Raw genomic sequence first — 24,422 nt, 5'->3', positions numbered from 1 at the left:
AACAGTTTAAGGCTCCCTCTGGTAAAACGAAAACAATATTAGCAGAGAACAAATTTAAGGATATTATAAAAAATAAATAAATAAGGTGAGGATATTATTGATAGATAGATGGATGCAATCAATTCATAAAGAATTTAATTATATAGCAATAGAAAGAAACAATTAAGGAAACAAAATAAAACGAATTACATAGAATTCTTGATCGTTTACTTTTATTAGATGATTTTTATTGTTTTCATTATCTATTCCTTGATTTCTTTTAAGAAATAACTAAGCTTTTAATTATCTTGGACTCTATGCACAAGATTGAAGGAATATTGTACAAGAAATCAAAGCATCTGAATGATTTTTTTTTTAAACTCAATTGATAGATGATGTCATTTCAAGTATGAATTTCAATATAATAATGAAATGGTTCATTTTTTATAGATTTATAAAAATATTTACAACTGAATGATTTGTTTTGCAAAATATGTGTTTAATTTTTTATTCTTCATATAGTCTCGAATAAAATAATAATATGTATTGAAGTGTTTATTTTATTTCTAATATATTGGGTTTTATACCAATATAGTCACCCATAAATTATCAATACAAATCTCCATGGAATTAAAACAAGCTCTTTTATTTCACAAATACGTACAATCTTATATATATTGGAAAAAAATAATCTCAAATCCTTTCTTTATCTCCGGTGTTTTTCTCTTTATTTTCCACACAAAATAACTACAAGGTAAACCAAAACTTCAAGTGTGAATGGTGGCACTATGAAGGCCGCTAGACGATGATGACTAATGGTTGCTAGTCAATGATTGCATTGATTGGTAACTGTTATTCTTGACCTTTTAGAATGAGTTCATTGCAGCATATCTAACCATAGGAATATAAGAAGTTAATGGAGGGTGATAAGCCAAAATTTAATAGAACAAAAAAAATAATTATACCAAAAACTTTCAGCCCTGGAAATATCCCTTCTGAGTTTATTGCAGTAAATTTTCGTTTTAAACTCAATCAGTAGATGTCATTTCAAGTATGAATTGACATATGATAATCAAATGGCTCATTTTTTAATAGGTTTGTAAAAATATTTGTAATTTGATTTTTTATTTTATAAAATATAAGTTTAATTTTTTTTTTGTTCTTTAAATGTTTTCGATAAAATAATAATATGTATCCAAGCATTTATCTTGAATTTTTATAATATACTGAATTTTTACCAATATAATTACTGGTAAATTATTAATATAATTTTTTATAGAATTAAAAGAAGCTCTTTTATTTTACAAATATAATCTTACATATATTGAAAAAAAAAACTCAAACTCTCACCCTTGTTTTATCTCAAATGTTCTTTTTAGTTTCCGCACAAAATAATTATAAGCTAACTAACTATTTATGCACAAAATAAAAGAATGAAAAATCAAAATTTCAAGTATGAATGGTGGTGGCTGGTGGCTCTATGAAAGCGGCTGGACAATGATGACTAATGGTTACGGGTCAATGCTTGATACTTGTCATTCTTGACCTTTGAGAATGAGTTCATTGCAGCATATATAACCATAGGGAGAGGAGAGCAAAGTTCCTTTAAACTCATCTACTATTTCCCAGGTTTTTGCTTCAAATGATAATAAAAGAGTATTTGAAAAGGCGGTTTGTTTTTTTAAAATTTTAATTTTTTTGTTAAAATTATTATTTTATATTTTTAATATGTTAATTTTAAAAATAATTTTTAAAAAATAAAAAATATTATTTTAATAAATTTTTAAATGAAAAACACTTTAAATCATAATAATTACTATCATAAGCACAAACATATCCTGAAAAGAAGAATTTATAAAAATTAAATGTTTTTACTCCTACAGGCAACAAGTTACAAAACAAGTGCACCCTTTTTCTGAAATCATATAGTATCTAGCTAGGCACAAACCATTTGCAGTTTTTCCCAGCCATATTTGCTTAATGCAGATAAAAAGGAAAAAGGGCCCAAGACAAAATGAATTTTTCTACCTAAAGATATGAGCAAAAAAAATAAATAACATTATACGTAAGGAGGTTTCAATCTTAAATTGTAACAAAATAAAACCATGAGCTAAAGAGAACTTTAAGGTTTCTTACTTCATTCATCTCTTTACGGTCAAATTAAACCAGTAAACAAAGAGCAAATTAATTCTTTTGCCAAAATATATTTCCTCCAAAAACCACTGGTAAGAACCCCCTGTTGAGGTTGCTCGTTATATATATATATATATATATATATATATATATATATATATATAACTTAATTAAGGATATTTCAGTAATTCTACTTCTGGGGGACATATCTAGCCTTCTAGGAACTTGTTGCAGTTTAAGAGCAAGACCCAAGAAGTTAATGTCGTGGAGCGTGAGCTTGTAAGAACTTCCCCCTCATGCGTTGTTGCCTTCAAAAAAAAAATAGTTGCAGCTTGATCAAAACTCTAAAAACCCTCGTGTCCAACTTTCGATTGTTGTTTCCTTCTCAAGATAGTTCGCCTGCAAGTTTGAATGGTTAGCTGCCTAGCTAGTTAGGCCAAGTTTGATTCAAAATTTGATCAAATCGTAATCAAATCGAGTTTTCTAGCAACCTTTCTGGTTTTCATCCCTAATTTCCACTTCTGGATTGTTTTTATAACAAAAAATACCATGATAAAAATAGCATGGCAACTGGTGATTGATTTGACGCTATAATTTTTAAGATATTTATAAGCAGATCTTAGATATTTATAAGCAGATCTTTTTACAGATTACACAACAAAGAACTCAGTAAAAAAGTTAAGATATTCAGGATATAGACTACTCAAACAAAATGGATAAGTTCAAGGTTATCAGTGTTACCTCAGCATAGAATGATTTGAAGAATATATGTACAGCATTGGCCGCCAGACAAACATTAGAATCTTATATATATATATATATATATATATATATATATATATATATATATTAAACACAAGAAACAATTATAAAATATAGTATAATAGTAAAGGGAGCTCCCTTCAGTCCAATGATAGGAAGTTTAAGATTTAATTTGTCTCCCGCATCACTCATTCATTTACTGGGTAATCTTCTTGCTCATAACTCAGTATTTGGATGAATGAGTCGGTAACTAATTAAATCATATTACTATCTATAAGTGGACTGAAAAAAGCTCTCTTATCTATTAATTATCATCTACACAACAAAACATTACAAACAAAATGCAGTGCATGGTTAAAGAAAGAGAGATTCACTAGATAAGAAATTCACAAAAGATTCATCGGTGCTAAGGTGAAAATCTTAATGTAGATCTATGCAACTCTTATATAGATGCACATATCCATGGTTTATGACGACTCCATGTAACCCTTCTAATCATACTAGCTAGACACCATCCTCGAAAATATCACAACCAAGTTCGAAAAAGGATAGAACTGGTAATCAAAGGAAACTGCGTGTGAGAGAGGTGGGGTGGGGGTGAAGAGAGCAGCTGCTGAGAAAAGTAGTCTCAAAAAGGGAAGATAGAGAATGGAGGTGGGGAGCTCTCATAATCACAAGCTATATAACTGATGATTCAAACAACTCATGAATATTTGAGAAGAGGAAAGGCTTTATATATAGGTAAATGGAAGGCAGGAACCGGAGAACAAATTAGTATTAGTATTATTTTAAAAGAAAATACCATCAGTAAAGAGACTTATTCATATTCTCCCTTTGCTTTTTCCTGCTTCCATGTTATGAGTGTACAATCCTCCTGCCAATCCCTTGCATTATGGACAGCCCATCACTGCTTTGCATATGCCCTTTTTATATATATATATATATAATTGATTTTATCATGAACTGTATTCTTTCTTAATAATGTATATCATGGACTGTACTTGGTACTTATTTAAACAAAGAATTGTACTTGCATTCAAGCCCTATTAATCTAGGGTAAATTTTTTAGTCCTAAGGGACAGAATCTTGTTTATGTAAACAGTTTGGTCTAGAGGTTTAAATTCATTTTTTTAAGTATCCAATGTTCTAAGGAAAACGTTCCAAGTTTTAGATTTCTAATTGAAAGTTTCAAAGCTGAATCCTAAAAAAACATGTCGAAATTTAAGAACTGGGATCCCAAATAACCATTATTAATTTTATTCTCTGCAGGTATGTTTAACTAAACAACAAGGGTACGTTAGTACTCTTCAATTCTTTTTATTTTTCTGTCCCTTCGTTTTCTTTTTTAGTTTTCTTTCTTATTTAACTTATTCCTTGTAATTAACCGCGTGAATAATTTGGACTGTGATACAAATTAATTATAAGTACGTAATATTTAATTAAAAAATAAAAAAAAACATTATTTTTATATATATTTTTTAAAAATATATTTTAAAAAATAACTGTTATCACACTTTCAAATATTACCTTAAAGTTTCAGAGAATATTAATCATTAAAACCCTAGAAAAAGATTCAGAGAAAACCGACATCTCTATCAATTCTCTGTTTTTCTAATTGATTTTCCATGTTAACTCCCTGATCTTTAAGGATGCCAAGGAAACTAACTGATTTTAAGCCCATACACATGAGCGATATAGTAAGAACGCATTCTGAAGCCTCAGAATACTAGGTTATTGTTTGGTTGGAGAATTAATTATAAAGCTTAAAATTTATCTTTGTTAAAAGAAATTCTGATATGAAGGAATGAGAAGGGAAGGGATGAAAAAGTGTTTACCCTCCATCATTGGGCCGGATAAATAAGAAGAGAAATGTATGAGAAACACAGAATGTTTTTGGATAGAAAAGGAAATATTACATAATTAATATTAATGAAACAGATAGGATGAAATAACAAATGAAGTTGAAAATGTTAATTTATTAAAAGGAAATTAAGTTGGATTTTCCCAAAAAGAAGAAGCATAAAACTAAAATAATAATTTAATTTTAAAAATTATAAAACTCAAGTTGGAAATGAGAGCTTGGAAGACAATGAAGGTTAATAATCAACCTCTATTACCCTCCACCATGCTCTCTCCTCATCTCCCACCCCTTCCCCCACGAAAAAACCCTCCACCAAAAAAACCTTTTCAAACTATATTTTGAATGGTTTCCTTCCTGGATTGATTTTTGGGCTCTAAAGAAAACCTTTTCAAGTATAGCATAGTTTAGCATATCTTCATTGCCAAGAAAATAATAAAGCTTGGAAGGAGATTTGGATCTTCACACCTTTAGTTTGTACTGTCATTGAATTTCTTGTTGACTCGGTGGATTAATGAAGTTTCGTTTGGGATTTTCAAGCAAAGTGTGAATGTTGCAAAATTTGAGAGGAAGAAGGATGATGTGGAATTGAAACTGTTTAGATCGAGTACCCAGATGGATAAAAAAGTTCTCATAAACATTCAAACTGCGCGACGAGAGAACTTATTCTGAAGTTGTAAGCTCGCAGCAACCATATTGCAAGGCTAAAGAGGACGTTACGGTGAGTTTTTAAGGCAATAGAAGATATATAGCATCGAATGGTATATACCAACTCCTGAGGATCCTGATGATGTCGTGGACAGACAACTCTATTCCAGACTAATTATCTAAGGTTACATAACTATATATACCACCTTTGATGTCGAGTCGGCCGAGGAGTTCTGCTCGCTCTATTTATAGCAGACATAAAAATGCAGGAGTTCTCATATAGAATTCCTGATGATGGGTAGAAGCTAAATCTCTATGGAGGCAAAAGACAAGGACAAAGTGCTATAAGATAGGGGATAGGAATTCTAGATTTTTCCATATAGTGGCTTCTTAACCTAGTAGGAAAATGGCAAGATGAAGATTAATTAAAGCCATAACTGATACCTTGTCAGAACCAACTGCTAATAAGAATGAGAAATTCGGTTTTTCCCATAATATTATTGTTGATTCTTGGGATGGGATGGAGATTGGAGCTGCTGATTTCGAATTTTACCATAGCAATAAATGTTGATGCTTAAGGAGCCGGTTGCTATGGATGAAGTCAAAGCAGAAGTTTGAGACCATGACGGCAGAAAAGCCCCATACTTTCTGTATCTTTGAAACTAAAGCATACATGCAATTAAAATTTAATTTCACTTGTTATTTGAATTCAATCATAAATTTTTATAGTTTTTATATTTTGAATAAGATATTAAATTAAATAATTAAATTCAATTATATTATTTAAAATACATATAAAATTAAATTGAATTAGTAACCTTGACTATTTTGCTTTTAATTCAGAAGTTATTTCATTTCACTACATAAAAAAACATTTGTTTTTATGAAAGTGAAAATAAAATTTGTAAATTATTTTATGAAAAATCATTATTAACCAATGACTATTGTTGACAAAAAAAACATATTATTTCTTTTAGTAATAAAAATATTCTTATATCAATTTTCATATGATTTTCACACAATAAAATGATTTTATCTATTTTTAAATAAGATATTTACCGTTAAAAATATATATTTATAAAAAAATATTATATTTCAATACCACTTAGCAAATAAACACATGTTTAGCCGATAACTTTCTCTCACCTGCATTATTTTTAAGCGATTCTCTCACTTCTCTCAAATTTATAGACCGAAAAATAAATAAAATAATGTTTTGGACCTGAACTATAATTTCAAAAATCATAGGGACCCAAAAAGTAGACAAATGAACATAGGGGAACCAAAAAGAACTTTTTCGCATGAAATTGAAATTGGCCAAGGGTTTCTCTTTTTTATACTTTGATCATTTTTTGTTGAATTGGTTTGATGTCTAAAAATTTATAACAAATTGGTCAATATATAAAGCTGCAATTAAAAAATTAAAAAGTGTGAAGACTAAAATAAAAAAAAATAAATTATTATGGATTGCTATAATGTTTTAACTAGGTGTTTTAGTATATTTTGTAATTATTTGAATATACATGTTAATGCTTATAAATGAAGATTTAATCTTAATTACATCAATTTTTAAATATAATTATGATAAAATTATCTAACATTAAAGATACCTATAATAAATTTTACTAAGATCTTAGTGATATTCAACATAAGTATGGTTATAAATTACATCATATAAAAGCCTATTTTAACCAGCAAAACTAATATTAAACTAGATAATTGATCTGCATTTCATTGTTGATTGAAATAAAAAAAAAATTAATATAAAAAAATGTGCAGACATATTTATAATGTTTTTGTTTTATTTGAAAAAACATGTTAACTATCAATTTAAATATCAAGATGATGATAATTTCAACTAGGCCAACCTAAGAAAACAAATTTCTTACAGCAAATTACTACAGAGAATATTTGCGAACTTTGTTTGACTTAAAGTTGGGATGTTAATGCAGTAAGTTTTTATATATTCAAGTTAAATATTGTTTAATGATGAAATAAGAATTTGTAAAATTAAAAGAAAGGGATAAAATGCCTCCAACTTCTGAACAAATTGCCAAAATTAGACTTGATTTTGAAAAACAGATTAAAACAGGGGATTGCGTTTGCTGGGCCTCGTCTAAACCATTCCTTCCAAATGGGATATTGGACGAGTCATCTTCGTAGTCTAACCAAATTATTTACAAGAAATCTTTTTTTTTCCCCTCAGAAATCTCAATTTGTATTTAAATCCAAAATGATAATATGAGAAAGAAATTCAGCAATCAACCAATCACGGGAAAACAGAACATGTTCATCCTGTCCAAATTTCAAGTAGCGGTAACGGTCATTTCAATTTATTTCAAAGGAAAGTGTGACTGATTGCTACTTTGGTATAAAACAATAATATGTATGCTCACATGTGAAGATAATAGAAGGGATAAGATACCCTTTATCACGAAGTTTAGCCACATGTAAGTTGCCTACTACGGGAGAGCTCTAACATGGGAGAAAAAATGTTGGAGATGCTAGAAATTGGACCCTGTGATAATCCCTACCAGATGGGATTCTTAACAGGGCAGAGGTTTTCTAAAAAGATTAGAAGCAGGTTATCTTCTGACCTCGTTCTTCAAAATCAGCTCCTTCCTTTTGCTAAAACACCAGAATCACAGGCACTGATTAAAGCACTCACCATTAACAACCAAAAGAAATTTCCAAAATACTGGGATGAGCTATTAGGGACTGCAGAAGGAAGTGGAGTGCCTGTTCTTTATGTAATGATCATCAATCTGGTTTATCAGAGCTGTATTATATTAGCACCTAATACACAATTAGTCAATAATTGCTCATGTATGTATGCAGATGATATTAATCAACTTCAGAAAGGAGATTCTTCCGTTTCTTCCAAAGAGTACTGCAGCAAATTCAAATGCAGACACCAGCCTTTACAACACGCCGGATGACTGTTCTGATGTTCTTGTTGTTAGTGATTCTATGGCCATTGCAGCACATAATGAAGATGCAAATGTTGCCCTAGTTGGCCACACGTAAGCTTTTAATTCTAGTATATCCTAGGTTTTTCTAGGACCAAATCTATTTTATTCAATTCAAGAATTTCCTTTTCTTTTCTTCTTTTTATCGTGCGACATTTTCATGTGGGGTTTGCAGGTATATAATCAAGGCAACTTTGCCAAATGGGTTATCCTTTGTTGGCTACACATATGCAGGAGAGCTTCCAAGCTGTGCGTTTGGGTTCAACAGTAATGGACTGGTATGTTTTTTCATCCATCAAGATCCTATCGGGGACCGGTTCCCTGATTTTGGTTGCGTAAATCGGTGTAGTCGACAGAGGAATGGAACCCTTCTTCGCACTACAGGGCACCAAGGCTAAGACCTCACACGTTGGACACTGTTCGTCAAAACTAGAATGATCAGATAATAGTAACTAGAGAATGAACTGGCCTACCAAAAATCTAACACCAGAGGAGAGTTGCCCTGGAACTTCCTGCAGCAAACTCCAGCTCCCCCTGGTGTTTTAGCTATTTTTGATTTGTTAGTACACTTTATTATACTTAAACATGAAAATCTAAACTGCAACAATCGTGTCATCTTCTTAGGCATTTACGCTAAACTCAGTGCCCCCATCTGAAGCTGAGATTGTCGCTGGTGGGATTGGACGGAACTTCATCTCACGAGACCTCCTCGAAGCAACAAGCATCGATGATGCGTTGAGTGTAAGATCTAGTAGTCTTAGGTTTTTCATTATGTTGAGATTAGTTACTTGAGCTATTTGACAGCCCTGCTTTCTTTCCAGAAAATACAATCTTCAGAAGTTTCTGTAGGGCACAGTTATAATCTTATTAACATAGGAACGCGGAGGATTTTGAATGTTGAGACCGCATCAAGGAATCGAGTTTCTGTTCATGAAGTTGGGGCAACACCATTCTTCCATGCAAACATGTATCTCCACCTTCAAGTTGAGCAGGTAAAATAAACGCAACAAAAACACTCTGACTAAACAAGGAGTTGAATTAGAGAGCCATGCTCTTCCCTTGTAAATAAGCCAATTCTACCTCACCGTATCAGCCATAGCATAGTCTAAAACAACACTATCAATATACTTTTCCCAAACACTATTTTTGATGCGGTAAATCTCAATTGGTTTAAACTTGGTATGGAAACATGGTGACTTCTACCCTTAAAAGCAATCTTATCAGATAAAAAACACAAATCAATTTCACCAAGTAAAATTATGGATTTGATGCAATTTTGCTAAGGTCGATGATGATAACTCGAAGAGCAGGCAAGAAAGAGCAGCTGTGCTACCGAAAAGATCAAAAGATGATTTCCTGTCACTTCTTGGGGACACGGATCATGACAGATACCCAATTTACATGACAGGTATTGAAGGGAAAAAAATATAGAACCCTTTCTCTTCTTCAGTAATTTTTACTGATCATATTGGCTGTATTTTCAGGTCCAACACTATACACTCTATGCACAGCTATGATTGATCTGGATGACAAAACACTATCAATTATTGAAGGAAATCCAAAGAATGGAAAAGTTGCCTACATTTTCTCCATGTCCTCAAAAGAGTTAAGTCACAGAAAGATCAACCAGTATCACTGAAGTTGATGTAGAAATCTCTTGTATCTGACGATCTTACGCAGTAATTTTCACTTAGAGCCCCCTCTTCTTCAGTAATATTTACTTGCCATATTGGCCGTATTTTCAGGTCCAACACTATACACTCAATGTATGATTGATCTGGACGAAAAAACACTATCAATTATTGAAGGAAATCCAAAGAATGGAAAAGTTGCCTACATTCTCTCCTGGTCCTCAAAAGAGTTCACGTCGCAGAAAGATCAACCAGTATTACTGAAATTGATATAGAAATCACTTGTATCTGATGCTTTTATGCAGATTCATAGAGGCCCAACATGTGGCCATCTATACACCGCATTGCTGCAACCTGATCAAAAGCAATTTGTACAAGATCTTAAAACCCTTTATAACAATTCCAAAAAATATTTTAAATATGCCTACTGACATTGAGGTGATTACCTTTCCATGGATTTCATACTTGATGGGGCCATCTAATTCAGCACCTAAGGCCATGAGTTTTGTCACTGTCGTGTTGATGTCAGTTACCGTGAATGACAGCAAAGAAGAATACCCTTTCTGCACAAGATGATTGCTGTAAAAACAGGGTTAGAAGCTTGCACCAAAAAGAGCTGATAGCAACCCAGATGACAAAACCAAAATAGAAAAGAGGCCTAAGAACCTTTTGACAAAACATTTCCCATATGCCAAAACCTAAACCTCTAAGCATTATATATATATATATATATATATATATATATATATATATAAAAGATACAGGGGAACATGCGTAGCAGTGTCTTTAAACTTTAAATGTTAAACAGGTGCAAAGTACAATAATTCGCCATCAGAGAAGCATTCCTCATCCACTTTGTCTAAAGCAGTGGCGGCAAAATTATAATTCCTTCCCAAGAAAACAAGAAGTCAACAATTGACAAACTTCTATCTCCTTATATCTTTGAAATACATGTAAAGGTGAAAATTTTCAGTAACCATACAATCCCTCAACAAGTTTTTATGTTGCTTCACAAAACTTCCATTCAAAGAAGCAAATATAGAAAGGTTCCCTCCCTCGTCTGAACATAATCAGAAGGCAAATTTCAGTGTCTCTCACACACTGACTGGTGGCTTGAAATTAAATTATCTATGTTTCAATAAAATCCAATTGGAGAAATCTTCAAAACTAGACTCATGTTTAACAACGATATCAAAGCGTGTGTGCTTCTTGTAGACATTTCATCAAACAGATATAAGGCAAAATAAATAAGAAAAAAAGATAGAAAGAAAAACATTTCTAGCAGAACACATGAGAAATGGTTCTTACTTGTGGGATTGCATGAGAGCGAGCTTAAGAGATCCAGATTGAAGTTCAGCCCAACGAAGAGTGCACACATTTACGGTGAAATCCAGTCCTTCAGAGTAGAAACGAGCTGCTTTTGGCACGTCCTTATGAAGCTGTAGTATCCACCTAAAAGAGGCCGCCCCTGCCATCTCTCTGTGTGGCTAATATTGTGTAAACGGGGAGCAGAAAAGAGGAGAAGAAATGGAATTAGAGAGGGAATCAGGGTGCTGATGCATGCGAGAGAGCAAATGGAGAAAACAGAGGGACCATGTCACCATGAAACACTTCAGGGCTAACTGGTTACCTACTCTATAGTCTATTGTCAAGAATATAAGCCAGAAACCAGGCCCACAAACAAGCCCAATTTCCATTTTGTCTTAGAGTCCAATTGGGCCTTTTTAGATAATAAGCCTGAAAGATTGAGAAAGAATGATAGTATATTTACTGTCCCTATACATGTATATCGGACGGGGGATAAAAAAAAAAGGAAAAACAAATGTCATTGTTTTTTGTGCATTTATTTACAGAAAGATTGAGTCATGTTCTTGTTATCTGTAACTATTTTATTAGATTACAAGTGTCAATACAACTACTCACCAATTAATATGCGTTTTTTTTGCCGCATTCACAGCGGGTTACATTACTATTTTTTTTATCTAAAAAAATATAAAGGTATCATAGAGTAAAAAATATATATTTAATAGACGAAACACTTTTAAAATATTAAAATAAAGATATATTGAATGATATATTTTTTAAAAAAAATATTAAGACGGTAACATACTAAATCGATTTGGATCAATCATATTTAACTTGTGAGACTCATAATCCAGGACATGAGCTCATGATAGCGCCATGGAATCCAAGTCGAAATCAATTAGAAAACCCAATTATAATTAACTAAATATTAAAGGTCTAAAATGAAACAAATATTTAATTAAAAAAATAACTTGAATAAATTTAAAATAGTAGTAAGTACTATGCTGCGACTCAAACCAAATTGTTTCAAACACAAAAAAAGATGCTCAAACGGCTAGTGTTTTTAAAGAAAAAAAATAATTCAAGACTCGATTTTTTGACCTACTACATCCATTAAAATAAGTTAATTTAATAATATTATTAAAACAATTAATAAATAAACAATAAATAAAAGACTTGAGATAACTCGAGTTATTTTTAAAATTAATAAAAAAACTTACAAAAAGCACAAAAACAAATAGAGCCCAATGCCCAAACAAATCAAATTTTAAAAAAAGAAACTGAAAATACATAAGTTTTTTTTAATAAAAAAACAAATGAATTTTTATCTTGCGCTATGCTATGGGTCAAATATATTTTCCCTAAACTTTAGAAAATATAAGAAAAAAAAGGAAATGGTGACATATTGGATAATATATTTTTTAAAAACAAATATTGAGCAATTAATTTAATTTAATTAAAAAATTCTTTAAAAAGAAGTTAAATCTAACAAATAAAAAGACTTGAAATAACTTGAGTTATTTTTAAAATAAGTTAGAAAACCTATAAAAATAAATAAATAAAAAGTATGGAGCTCAATATCCAATTAAATCAAATGCAAAAGAATAAAACTGAAAAGCATGAGTTTAACGAAGGCAAAAAAAACCTAAATAAACCCAGGAGAATCTTATAAACCTGAGTTAATCTCTCAAATTCATAACACATTAAATCTTAGACTCGAGATCAATTAAGAAACTTAATCTAATGTTAAAGAATGAAATCAAAAATATATCAATTTAAAAAACTTGTCAACGTAAAAAAAAAAATAGCAATCAAAATAATAGGAATAAAAGTCTAATATGTAATAAAGGAGGATGAAATTGTAAAAATAAAAAAAAAAGAGAATTTAAAAACTATCATAGTTAAAATAAATAGCAATCAAAAGGATGAAATAAAAAAAATTCAATTACATGAATTAATTCAATTTAAAAAATAGCAACTAAAAAAACATGGACCAAATCCTTAGAAAAAACAAATTGAATGACTGTTATGAAATGTTGCAAAGCCAAGCATGAAAACCAAGAAAGCAAGTGAAAAGAAATGAAAAAAAGAACTCAACCTCCATCAAACCAGAGGAAATTCCAGTACACGCGTCATCTAAGAAGGTAGGCCCCGCTGTGAAGAACCTAAGGAAACTCATTTTTCTCTGTCGTGAGCCATTACACGCGCCACCTAAAAATGACAAAGTGACTCACTCACCGGCGTGTTTCACGCATCACCAACTTTTTATTTTTTATTGATTAAGTTACCAAATCGCCCCTCGAGCCATATGAATATTGCAAAAAAAAAACCAATGTAAAAATGACTAATATGTCCTAAAAGCCAAGCCTAAGAACTTTCTATTGCAAAGGCAATAGATTGTTTATAATGTGCTCGGTAAAAGGAAGTTTCAAAAAAGCCCTCAGACAAAAGTTTTTTTTTTGTTTTTAAAGGTAACCAAGTAATTTAACTATGTAAATAATTATAAAAAGACTGAGCTACCCCTGAACAATTCTAGAATGACAAATGAACCCCGTGAAAATACTCTTTTACCCCATAAGACCAATTCATTCACTTTTTATTTGTGAAGGGAAAAAAAAACTATTTTACTATTATAATTCACAATTAATCACAACATGTATACAATGTTTTTTCCACACCAATTAAGTTTTTATAATTTTTTTTTAAATTTTCATTCCTCTCGCTTTCATTTATCGCTCTTTTTTTTTCAAACATAATGTTTGTAGCCTTTTAATTTAGGTCTCGATTATTTGTTGGAAATTGGTTTTTATTTTTTCTGCAAAATGGTTTTCATAGAAAGTGCATTCCTAGAAAGTAGTTTATTTTTTAATGTTTGGTAGTGTCATGAAAAATAAATTGAAAAATATTTTTCAGTGTTTGACTATGTCATGAAAAAATGAGTTGAAAAACAACTTATTAATATATTTTTCAAGTTTATTAAAAGAAAAGGGACTAAAAGTAATAGATGAAAAAAATTAAAAAATAATAAAATTAAAAAAAGAATCTAATTTCATAAATTATTTCAAATAAAATAAATAACAATTAAAAGAATATAGACCAAATTTAAATGAAAAAGTTGAAGGATAATGAAATTGAAAAAAAATCCAATTTCATAAATTAATCAAAATAAAACAAATAGTAATCAAAAGAATATGAATAAAATCTGACAAATAATGAAATTAAAAAATAATGAAATTAAAAAAAATAAATTCCATAAATTATTTCAAATAAAATAAATAGCAATTAAAATAATAAGAACCACAACCAATAAATATAAAAATCTCAATTAAGAAAAGAATAAGAGAAAAACAAATCACAATAAAAAAAATAAGAATAAAAATTGATATAAAAATCAAATTCTAAGGGATGAAATTGAAAAAAATATAAAGCTATCAAAAGATTGAGTACTAGATTTAATATAATCAATAAATTAAAAGATATTCTTGAATTTTTTACAACTTCTGAAAAGTGTATTTCGTTTAAAATAAAAGGAAAACAATTTCTTGAAAACTAAGTCATTTTTTTTACTGAAGAGTATTTTCTATTTACTAACTTTTTTAATGGTACACAAACATGAAAAATTTAGAAAGTAATTTCTAAAAAACCATTTTTCATAAAAACAAATAAAGCTTTAATGAACGAGTCTCTTAGGTGATTCTCTTTAGTTGATTTAACAATATAAAACCATATTAGATTTCATTTTATAGCTTAAGGTTCTTGGAAAAATCTTAAGCTTACTTGAAGTGAAAAATCTTACTCACTTGTTAAACACAGAATTAGAATCATATGTAACATTATCAAAACTACTAGAAGAACTAGGTTGGTTCGTCTATTATTATAAACAATGAACAAGATTAACTGATTTTTTTTTATTCTTATAATAACTCTGCATCGTAGCTTAGTTGGTTAGTGTGTATCCTATCATAAGAGTACGGGTTCAAGCGCAAAGGAGCCAATATTTTCTTTTAGGTGACAGACGACTTGTCATTTGTATTTTTTCTTTCTTTCTATCGAAAGAAAAGGGAGGAAGAAGAAAAACTTAGTGGGCCAAGAATATGAGCTTTCCTCGTACCCATGCACCTGAGCTTTGTTGTAAAAGGTCATTGCTTCTTCTTCCTTTTGTCTACAATAAAATAGAAAAACTAATTCGACTAATGAAGTCCATAATCCAAGTTACGGGTTTAGTAGATTGACCAGGGTTAACGTAGCCTTTTCTTTTTCTTTGATTTTTTTCCCACATGCCTAGTCAACAAGGTCATGTTGTGACATTTCTCATACGATTTAATTTCAGACCTAGACTAAGCAAAGAATCGTGGGGTTTTCAAGTTTGAACAGTTGTACCGAGTTTAATGACAATGTCAAAAATTTTTTAACTATCTAGATATTGTTTTTTCTTTTAACAAGCCCGTGAATTTTTTTTATTGGCCCTTGATTATTGTTTTGCTCTTTTTTATTTTTATTTTTTTTAATTTTATTATTTAATGTTGAGTTTTTATTGAATTTTATTATTCAATATTAAAATTGATTGTAAATATAATTTTTTTTCTTTAGATCTACCATATTAACAAGATCAATATAATTTATTTTAAAACTTGAAATAAATTAAGAATGAGATTGGGATTTTTAAGTTTAATGATAATGTCACAATATTTCTAACGGTCATAGATATTGCTTTTTTACCTTACTAAAAATTTGGGTTCAAGCCGCTATAAGAGCGCCGGCAATAACCTAATTTTACATAATTAACTTCCCAGCGTGAGAAGCTTGCCCATCATACAAGTTTGATTTTACTTTTTTTTTAAGCTGATTTTTTTTTAATTTGACTTTTTTTTCCTGATTTTAATTTGATTTTTTTCCCTAACTTTCCTATGGTTAGGATAATATTGAGTTATTTAATAATTTAAATAAATAAATTGTTTAATAATTTAAATAGATTCAGGCATTATTTTTTTTTCATTGTTATTTTTTTGTCAATTTATTTACTATTAATTTTTTAAAAAATATTTAAATTGTTAATTTAACCAATAACTAAGAGCTTAATTTTCTTTAACCTATTACTTTTTGTTACATTAAATTTTTTTTTATTCAACACAAAACACGATAGGACACCATATCTAGTATTTTCTAATCTATCTAGCTATAAAACAGTATATCACTCGTATTTACAGACTTGAATTTCAAATTACAATAAGATGAATATAAAGGAGAACTTAATATTGTAGGATTCACTTTGAAAAAAAAATATAAACAGGTAAAATTTATAATCCATTAAAAGTGAAAGATTATAAAAATATATCCACCTGATATTCACAATCAACAAGTTCCTGATTCTGAAGGTCGGTGCAGCCAATTCCCTTGTTTCCAACAGGACTTCGTAACCAATTGAACTGGGAGTTTTCACCATAATCTAAGAGGAACCTTTGAAGATTTTTAAACGAGAGCGTGACCCCTTCGACCGTGCTTCAAGAAGCTTCGCTTTCAATGTATTTTCCTTCAGGTTTGTGGGCAGTTTTGTAGAAGACTCGGAAATGTCAAGATCTGAGGTAGTGAGTTTTGACATCCACCTTCGAACTGGACTAGCATTCCTCCGAGGTGGGTAGCTGCAAGAAGCCTCGCCAGCATCGTTCTCAAGGTGCAGATTAACAGCTTCTGATGATGAGATATGACTTTTTATCGGGTTATCAATCACATAATTCGAATTTGAGCCATGAATCTCTTCCGGTTTGCTCTTTCTTTCCAGACTGCCACCTTCAGTGGCCTCACAGTTTTCAGACCTCCAAGAAATACTCACTTCAGTGGATTGAAGGGGGTTACCTTCACCCGTTTTTACCTCTTCCAGGTCCATCACCTGGGATTTCTTATTTCCGTTGTATGTCATAGCCTGAGCCATATGCTCTTCAAATTTAACTTGCAAGTTGGCTGGATTTTGGCCTCTAGTTCTTTCAAGAGATGCAAGCTTTTTCTTTGTTAGAGCGGATTTGTCCATTTCTTCAGTATGACCAGCTACAGCTTCATCTTTGTGCAAGTGAAAGTCGCCATTGCTTGGTTTGTTAAGCTCAAAACAATGTGAATCACTGCCTGTTGAATCCTCTTCATCTCCCACATCTTGTGGAGCACTTACAACCTCATTCAGAGGGACAGATTCCATTGAATTGCGCCGTTCCCTGCACTTAAAATTACCCATTCCTTTAGTTTTAAGGAATGTCTCTATTTCAAAACCCAATTTGTCCACTATTGAGTTGTTTTCAGAAAAACCATGCTGTGCTTCTTCTAGCCTCATCTGCATCCGCTCATCAAGCCATGTTTCAGATATATGGAGAATCAAACGATCACCATCATCCCTTCCAACCCAATCCCTGTCAGATTTTTTATTTAGAGCATGCACTTCATGTTCATAGTCTTTTATTCCCTTAGCAAACTCATCGCAGAGGTCTTCCAACAACTTTCTAGATTTTCTCTCTCTTTCCATATCTTTTAAAGCATTAGAAAAAGAGGATTTCACCTCAGAAAGCTCTCGAGCTAATTTCCTGCGTAGGCTCTCTGATCGTTTCCTTAACTTCCTCTCATCTTCCAGCTCATCCCTAAGAGACTGAATAGCAGCATGCAAACGATCCTGCTCCTTACTCTTCCGAGCTAGTTTATCTTCAGCAATTTGCTTCATTATATCATCCACCTCATGCCGTTCTGCTTGCTGATCCCGAAGTAGTTCTTTGATCCTGACACGGGCACGGTCTAGCTCCGTTTTCAATGCTTTTATCAATGACATATTAGAAGCATGCTGTTCTTCGAGGCTCCATATTCTATTCAGTACTTTTAGTAGTTCTGTGGATGTTTTGAGACTATAATGTGACTCACCAATCCTTCCTTTGAAATCCAACGAGCTGGAAGGAGTGACTGCAGGGTTATAAGGTGCCACCTGTATAATAAAAACATGTCGAATTATGAGGAAGGCATAATAAGGCCAGTTGTTTAACTTTAAGGAAGCGTCATGGCCATAAAAACAAAAGGCAAGATGGAAAGTCAAAGAAATAGCATATGCTAAAAGTCAACTGTATATCCTGACAAACCGATTTGGAATCAATTACATGTAGAAAAGGCAACAAACTGGTAAATTAGAGGAGGATCACAAGAATATGAAATGAAATTTTGTATCAATGGTTATGCTGCCAACTCCTCCATTACCTGGCCCCAACCTCTTTCCACTTAATAGATAAAGAAAAAACAAAAGAAAGAGAGATTTTATGAGAATGGAACTGATATGTTATCATTCATATAATTCCCAAGATACAAATCTATCATTCAAAGAGAGGGGGACAGGATGAAACTATAAATTTGCCCATATAATCTAGTCAATCGATGCAAAGGAGAAATAAAAATGAGGGGCTCAAACAAAAACTTTATGCAATTTGAGTAATGTGGTTCAATGCGCTAGCAGCTTGTGCAGGAGTAATAATAGACTCAAGGTATGATAATTAGTCTTCCTCTTGCTACTCAAAACAACTTTTACTGCACTACTGGATCCAGAAACCAAAATTTGCTTCACAACAGAATCATAGATCTCTGTGTATTCTCCCCGTGGTTAGTAAATATACATTGATGCTTACCTCCATAGAACTACCATAACTTGCTGGAGATACAGGTTGTAGAGCACGGTTACTTCTTTCAATTGATCGATGATGTTGAATCAGAGATGAAGCAATATGTCTCCTCAAACTGCCTGCACTTTCTGGCTGGTTAAGAAATGACATAAAGATTAGCAGCAAAAAGAACAGTACAATGTAGCATATTCTAAATTAGGATCAAGTTAATGCACATCAGGTGGGACAACGGAAAAATTAACCAACTAAGCCACTCTCACTGGTTGTCATCAACCTGTTAGTTCACAAAGACAATCATCACTCGACAAGTTTAGAGTCACACAAAATATACAGAACATTAAGGATTCATGAAATATTTAGAGATCTCAAAAGGTTTTCCAAGTTGAATTAAGAAAAAAAAAGTGTTAGATGACTACTGTTGGATTAGTTAAGGTGAATCACCTAAATAACGAGTAAAATTCTTCACTAAAACATGGTCAATTCATAATTAACCATAACTGACACTCATTCTGGTAGAAAATATAACAATCGGAGAAAAACAGAGTTAGCAAACGGTCAAAATAAGATAGGAAACAAGGAGCAGCATTGCATTAAGAAAAAATCAAAGCAAGGAGAAGAACTTAACTTAAATAATACATTAGATATCCTCCCTGTACAAAACCAATCTGTATATAAAAAAAACTAATCTTTTTCAAAACACACTAAAAACAACGATTTTCTTCAATCAAAACAGAATCGAACAATCTACGATCTTTGACAAGAAATTTCAACTAATAGGAGAACCTCCATAAACTAATATTTATCAACCATAACAGAGCCAGCATCAACATAGTTTTCCCGTAACATAAACCAGAATCGAATATAACACCCTAAAATTCAACCACCAATAAACATTAAAAAAAACCCTAATTAGCCAACAAGAAATGGGAAGAAAAACAACAACAACAAGAAGAAGCTATGAAATATTATAAGCTTATGTATAAACCTGATCAGGAGAGGTAGGAGTAGGGTCAGCCAAGAAATGAGAGAGGTCAAGTCCATTGTCCTTAAGAAAATGATGGCGCTTTTCGTGGCGGCGCAACCTAGAATCACCACCTCCATTATTAATATGCACGCCCCTGTGCATTTTAGAGAGACTAGGCAAGTAATGGTTAAACTCCCAGAGTGCAGCAGCAAGCTTTCTAGCAGAAACAACAACAGTATTGCTGTTGTTAAAAAGCAGAAGAGGTGGCTCCTCCTGCTCCTCTGGGTGACTATTGGTACTAGCGTTATCAATGATGCTAACATGCGCAGTAGGTAAAGGTTTCCAAAGTCTAACTGGAGTGCAAGAAAAAGGGCCCACTCTTTTCCCTACCAGGACACCTCTCTTCAACTTTTCCCTCAACCTTTCCTCCTTTTCTGCTTCCCTTTCTCCACTTTTCCCTCTCATTTTCTCTTTTTTATTATTATTATTATTCTCTCTTGGAGTAGTCTTGGTTTCCTAGCTCTTCTCTCATTCTTTTAGGGTTTTTTTTTGTGTGTGTTTTGTTGTTGTGGGGTGGGATTTTCTTTCTTTGTAGACTTTGCCGGTCAGTTTATAAGCTCAAGTGGAGAGAAAACTTGGTTCATTTTATGTTGTTGCTTGCTGCTGCGGAGATGCAGTGAGCTTTTGGTGATCTCCGTGCACAAAAAGAAGACAAAAGGAGGGATGATCATGGAAAGAGAGAGAAGGGGGCAAAGTGGTTGGATTCCCTGTCGATGAATTTGGTTGGGTCACCCGCCAATTTATGACTGTTGTAATTAGGGAAAAGGTTGGTATTTTTCTGCTTTTATTTCTCAACTTTATTTTTAGATTTGAATTTTTACTTTCTGTTTTTTAGTTGTAATATGGTACATTCCAGCTCATGAGCAGTTTGGAGAAGGGGTGTCCTGTCTTAATTTTTATGGTTACTGTTTAAAAAATTAAATTAAAATAAATAAATTTGATTAAAACTGCTATAAAATAAATAAAAAATAAGTCTTTGTAAATAAAAAAACCAGATTATTTTAGTTTTTAGAAAACTAAGGTTTGAAATGTAATTATATATAAATTTAATGAAAAATATAGAAACTATTTGATTAATTAATTTTTTTTATTTATCATTAAATAAAAAACACAAACTATCATAATATTAAATAATTTTTTAATCATCAAGTATCCTTAATTTTATGAAATAAACAAGGTTTTAGAGCATATATTAATATATAAACTATAGTTTTCAAACCTTAACAAAGATTTTATACAATTTTAGAGAAATTCTTTATTATTACTTTGACATATAAAAGTATTGCATGTTTTGTTTCTCTCTCTCTCTCTTAATAAATTTACATATTAAGTGATTCTATTATTCATTTAACAAATCTAAGAATAACATTGAGTAATGATTTATTTATTCTAGATTTATTTTTCAATAATAAAATTGATTAATATGCAATTAAGATTTGCAGCAATAACAAAAAAAAAAAACACTCAATGGAGTAAGGTTTTTTCTTTAAAAAAAGAATATTTACATAAAATATCATGTATTAAAAAAATATTATCTTTTTAATAAATTTCTAAAGATAAAGCCAATTGATAGTTTATTTATTCTAGGTTGATGTATAAATATAGTAAAATCCTTAATACATATCAAAATTTAGTATTAAGAAATATGAAAAATTAAAACAAAAACAACACATAAAATAAAAAAATATTAATAAATCAACTCAAAAGCAACACCAACACAATAAATCAAAATAATATAAATATTTAAAAATAAAACACCATCCAACACGAAAAATCAAAAACAACATCCCTACATTACATAATATAACAATTTAAAAACCACATCAACACATTAGTTCTCACACCAAGATCAAATGATACATTACATAACATAACAATTTAAAAACCACATCAACACATTAGTTTTCACACCAAGATCAAGTAATCATGTTTTAGATAAATCAGTTGCAACTCAATCATCCTGACTTTATTATAGTATTGATTTCGACTCTATTCCACTTTAAAAATAAATTTTATAGTAACTATATTCTTGAGGTTGCCACACATTGATGGGAATTCAAACATGATGATCATAATAACAAGCGTGAATAAATCAACAATACATTAAAAATTCATTAGAAGCTTGAAATCAAACTTTAAGCATATCTGGAAATGCGGTGCAAATCTCATTCCTAAAAATTTTAATTTTTTTTGTTTGAAATAATTTTTTTTGTGTTTTTATATTATTTTAATGTATTGATATAAAAAATAATTTAAAAAATTAAAAAATATATTTTAATATATTTCTAAACAAAAAATATTTTAAATTCACACCACTATCTCAATTTTCATCGGAGAGCACTTGAAATTCACTTCGACCCAAGTAGATATGCGTTGAGTCCAAGTACATATAGATCTGACGAGCTGTTAGACCCGACATTCTTAGAATCAGCTACACGCTAAACCCAAACAAACGTTGGTTTGAGAAGCCGCTAGACCCAACATCCCTAGGTTCAGTCATATGCTGAGCCCAAATATATATGAGTTTGGTGAGTTACCAAACCTAATATCTTTTAGTTCAGTTACATGTTGAGCCCAAATACATAGAAGTTTGGTGAGTTTTCAGAACCAATATTCTTGGGTCTAGCTACATGTTAAGCTCAAGTACATGTGAGTCTAGCGAGTTTCCAGACCTAATATCCTTCAATTTAGCCATGTGATGAGCCTAAATACATACGAGTCCAGTGAGTTGTCAAACCCAATATCCTTAGGTTTAGCCATGTGATGAGTTTAAATACATACGAGTTTATCAAGCTTCCAGAGCCAATATCCTCAGGTTTAGCTATGTGTTGAGTCTAAATACACACAAGTCTAGCGAGTTACCAGACCCAATATCCTTAAGTTCAATTGCGCACTAAGTTCAAGTATACATTGCCAGAGCCAATATCTTTGTGTGTGTGTATGTGTTTACATACCCAGACGACAAACAACTCTCCCTCTTTATCATAATTCTATCAACAAACCCTAAAAATTATTAGAGATCAATAAAATTCAATAACATGCTTTCATTATTTATTAGTGGATAAATAATTTAGGTTTTTTTAAGGCTGAGCCCATAGATTTTTCCAAATTAAAATCAATTATTTTCAAAACAGACATATAACTAATATCTCTCTTTGTTTGCTTGAATTTCAGGTAGAAAGCATGAAGTTTCAATCTTTTTTAGTCAGTGATGCTTGTCAACTATTTATAAAAATGTCTGAACCAAAAACCTACTAGACCATGGAGTGTGTTTCATGGCTATGTTTTGTAATTTTTAATATGATGGATTGTTTTAGCTAATTATTTCCGTGTTAATTTTTTTTGAAAAAAAAATTGTAGGATTATCAACCTTTCATCCCTCCTCTCCAAAAAAATTCTTACAATTTGCTTATATATTGGCTGGTTAAATCTTAACACATGTAATTACTTAGAGTTTGTTTGAAAACACGACTTAGAGTTTGTTGGAAACGCGGTTGAAACCGTGTTTTTTTAATTTTTTTTTGTTAAATATTTTTTTTATATTTTCAGATTGCTTTGATGTGATAATCTCAAAAATAATTTTTAAAAAATAAAAAAATATATTATTTTGATGTATTTCTAAGTAAAAATCAATTTAAACCGACACCGCTATTATAATTTTAAACAAACATTTATTATAGTTTCAGTTCCTATTGATTACGAAAATGGCCTCGCTCTACTGTGTAGAGGCTTTTCCTACCAAAGCATACCGATTAAGGCAGTGTTTGGGAACACGGTTCAACCCGCGTTCCCAAAAAATTTTAAATTTTTTTTTTGTTAAAATTTAATATGGTTTGTACGTTTTGGATCGTTTTGATGTGCTGATGTCAAAAATAATTTTTAAAAAATAAAAAAAACATTATTGACATGCGTTTTGACATGAAAAGTTATTTGAAAAGTATCCGTAACCACATTGCCAAACAAACTCTAAGACTGTTTATTTGTTTATTTTTGTTTTCAGAATAAGGATGCATTTTGTCTTTGGATTCCAAACAACCATGGGCTAGCTTGGCTAAAACTGGGATTTGAATTGTACAGTACATCTTTTTTTTTTGTCTCTCTTCAATCTTGGTAGACATAAGTGTGGTCGCTGGGGTCAAATTAACAGGTACCAAAGAAGACTATAAAAAAAACAATTGCGGACTAGGAAACCTAAGAAAAGAAATTCATGTCAATTGAACAGTCAAGAAATATCAGCCGCAGACGAATTAGGAATTGGAATTAAGAATTGGAGTTTATAATTCTTTTATTTTATTTTAAAAGATTATTTTGATTTTATGGTTCAAATCATAAATTTGATAGGCTCAATATATTTTTTAAAAAATATCATTTTAAATTTTTTTAATCAAATCATATTTTTAATAATTATTTAAATTATGTTCAGAGCTCTCAAGTTCAGATGAATCTCCACACTATTTAAAAAATTTTATACTAAAA

General features: G+C 31.0%; 3 protein-coding genes and 1 long non-coding RNA gene across 5 annotated transcripts; 2 read left to right on the top strand and 2 right to left on the bottom strand.

The window, feature by feature from the left end:
* The first annotated feature begins 7,773 nt into the window (after positions 1–7,773).
* On the top strand, positions 7,774–10,401 carry LOC133700389 (uncharacterized). Of its 2 annotated transcripts, XM_062123904.1 has the most exons (8): positions 7,774–8,130; positions 8,219–8,403; positions 8,525–8,627; positions 8,974–9,090; positions 9,171–9,341; positions 9,634–9,757; positions 9,834–9,954; positions 10,095–10,401. In XM_062123904.1, exons 1-8 carry the CDS (start codon positions 7,861–7,863, stop codon positions 10,123–10,125), a joined length of 1,122 nt encoding a protein of 373 aa, XP_061979888.1. In that variant the 5' UTR covers positions 7,774–7,860; the 3' UTR covers positions 10,126–10,401. The 2 variants fall into 2 exon arrangements, with proteins under 2 accessions (XP_061979888.1, XP_061979887.1); XM_062123903.1 differs by having other exon boundaries at positions 7,775–8,130; positions 9,834–10,401.
* On the bottom strand, positions 9,759–11,597 carry LOC133700390 (uncharacterized). The gene is made up of 3 exons (XM_062123905.1): positions 11,289–11,597; positions 10,427–10,559; positions 9,759–10,334 (listed from the first exon to the last, which is right to left on the bottom strand). The coding sequence occupies exons 1-3, from the start codon at positions 11,453–11,455 to the stop codon at positions 10,278–10,280; spliced, it is 357 nt and encodes a 118-aa protein (XP_061979889.1). The 5' UTR covers positions 11,456–11,597; the 3' UTR covers positions 9,759–10,277.
* Positions 11,598–16,458: 4,861 nt separating this feature from the next.
* On the bottom strand, positions 16,459–20,369 carry LOC133702390 (uncharacterized protein At5g41620-like). The gene is made up of 3 exons (XM_062126727.1): positions 19,908–20,369; positions 18,929–19,054; positions 16,459–18,240 (listed from the first exon to the last, which is right to left on the bottom strand). Exons 1-3 carry the CDS (start codon positions 20,349–20,351, stop codon positions 16,732–16,734), a joined length of 2,079 nt encoding a protein of 692 aa, XP_061982711.1. The 5' UTR covers positions 20,352–20,369; the 3' UTR covers positions 16,459–16,731.
* Positions 20,370–20,575: 206 nt separating this feature from the next.
* On the top strand, positions 20,576–23,267 carry LOC133702391 (uncharacterized). Its single transcript, XR_009843713.1, has 2 exons — positions 20,576–20,712; positions 23,121–23,267. It is a non-coding gene; the product is annotated as an uncharacterized LOC133702391 (long non-coding RNA).
* The last annotated feature ends 1,155 nt before the right edge of the window (positions 23,268–24,422 follow it).

Source organism: Populus nigra, chromosome 8 (genome assembly GCF_951802175.1).
Source record: "Populus nigra chromosome 8, ddPopNigr1.1, whole genome shotgun sequence".
Taxonomy (NCBI): domain Eukaryota; kingdom Viridiplantae; phylum Streptophyta; class Magnoliopsida; order Malpighiales; family Salicaceae; genus Populus; species Populus nigra.
Note: the sequence above shows the minus strand (reverse complement) of the source record. Positions and strands in the feature narration are given on the sequence as shown.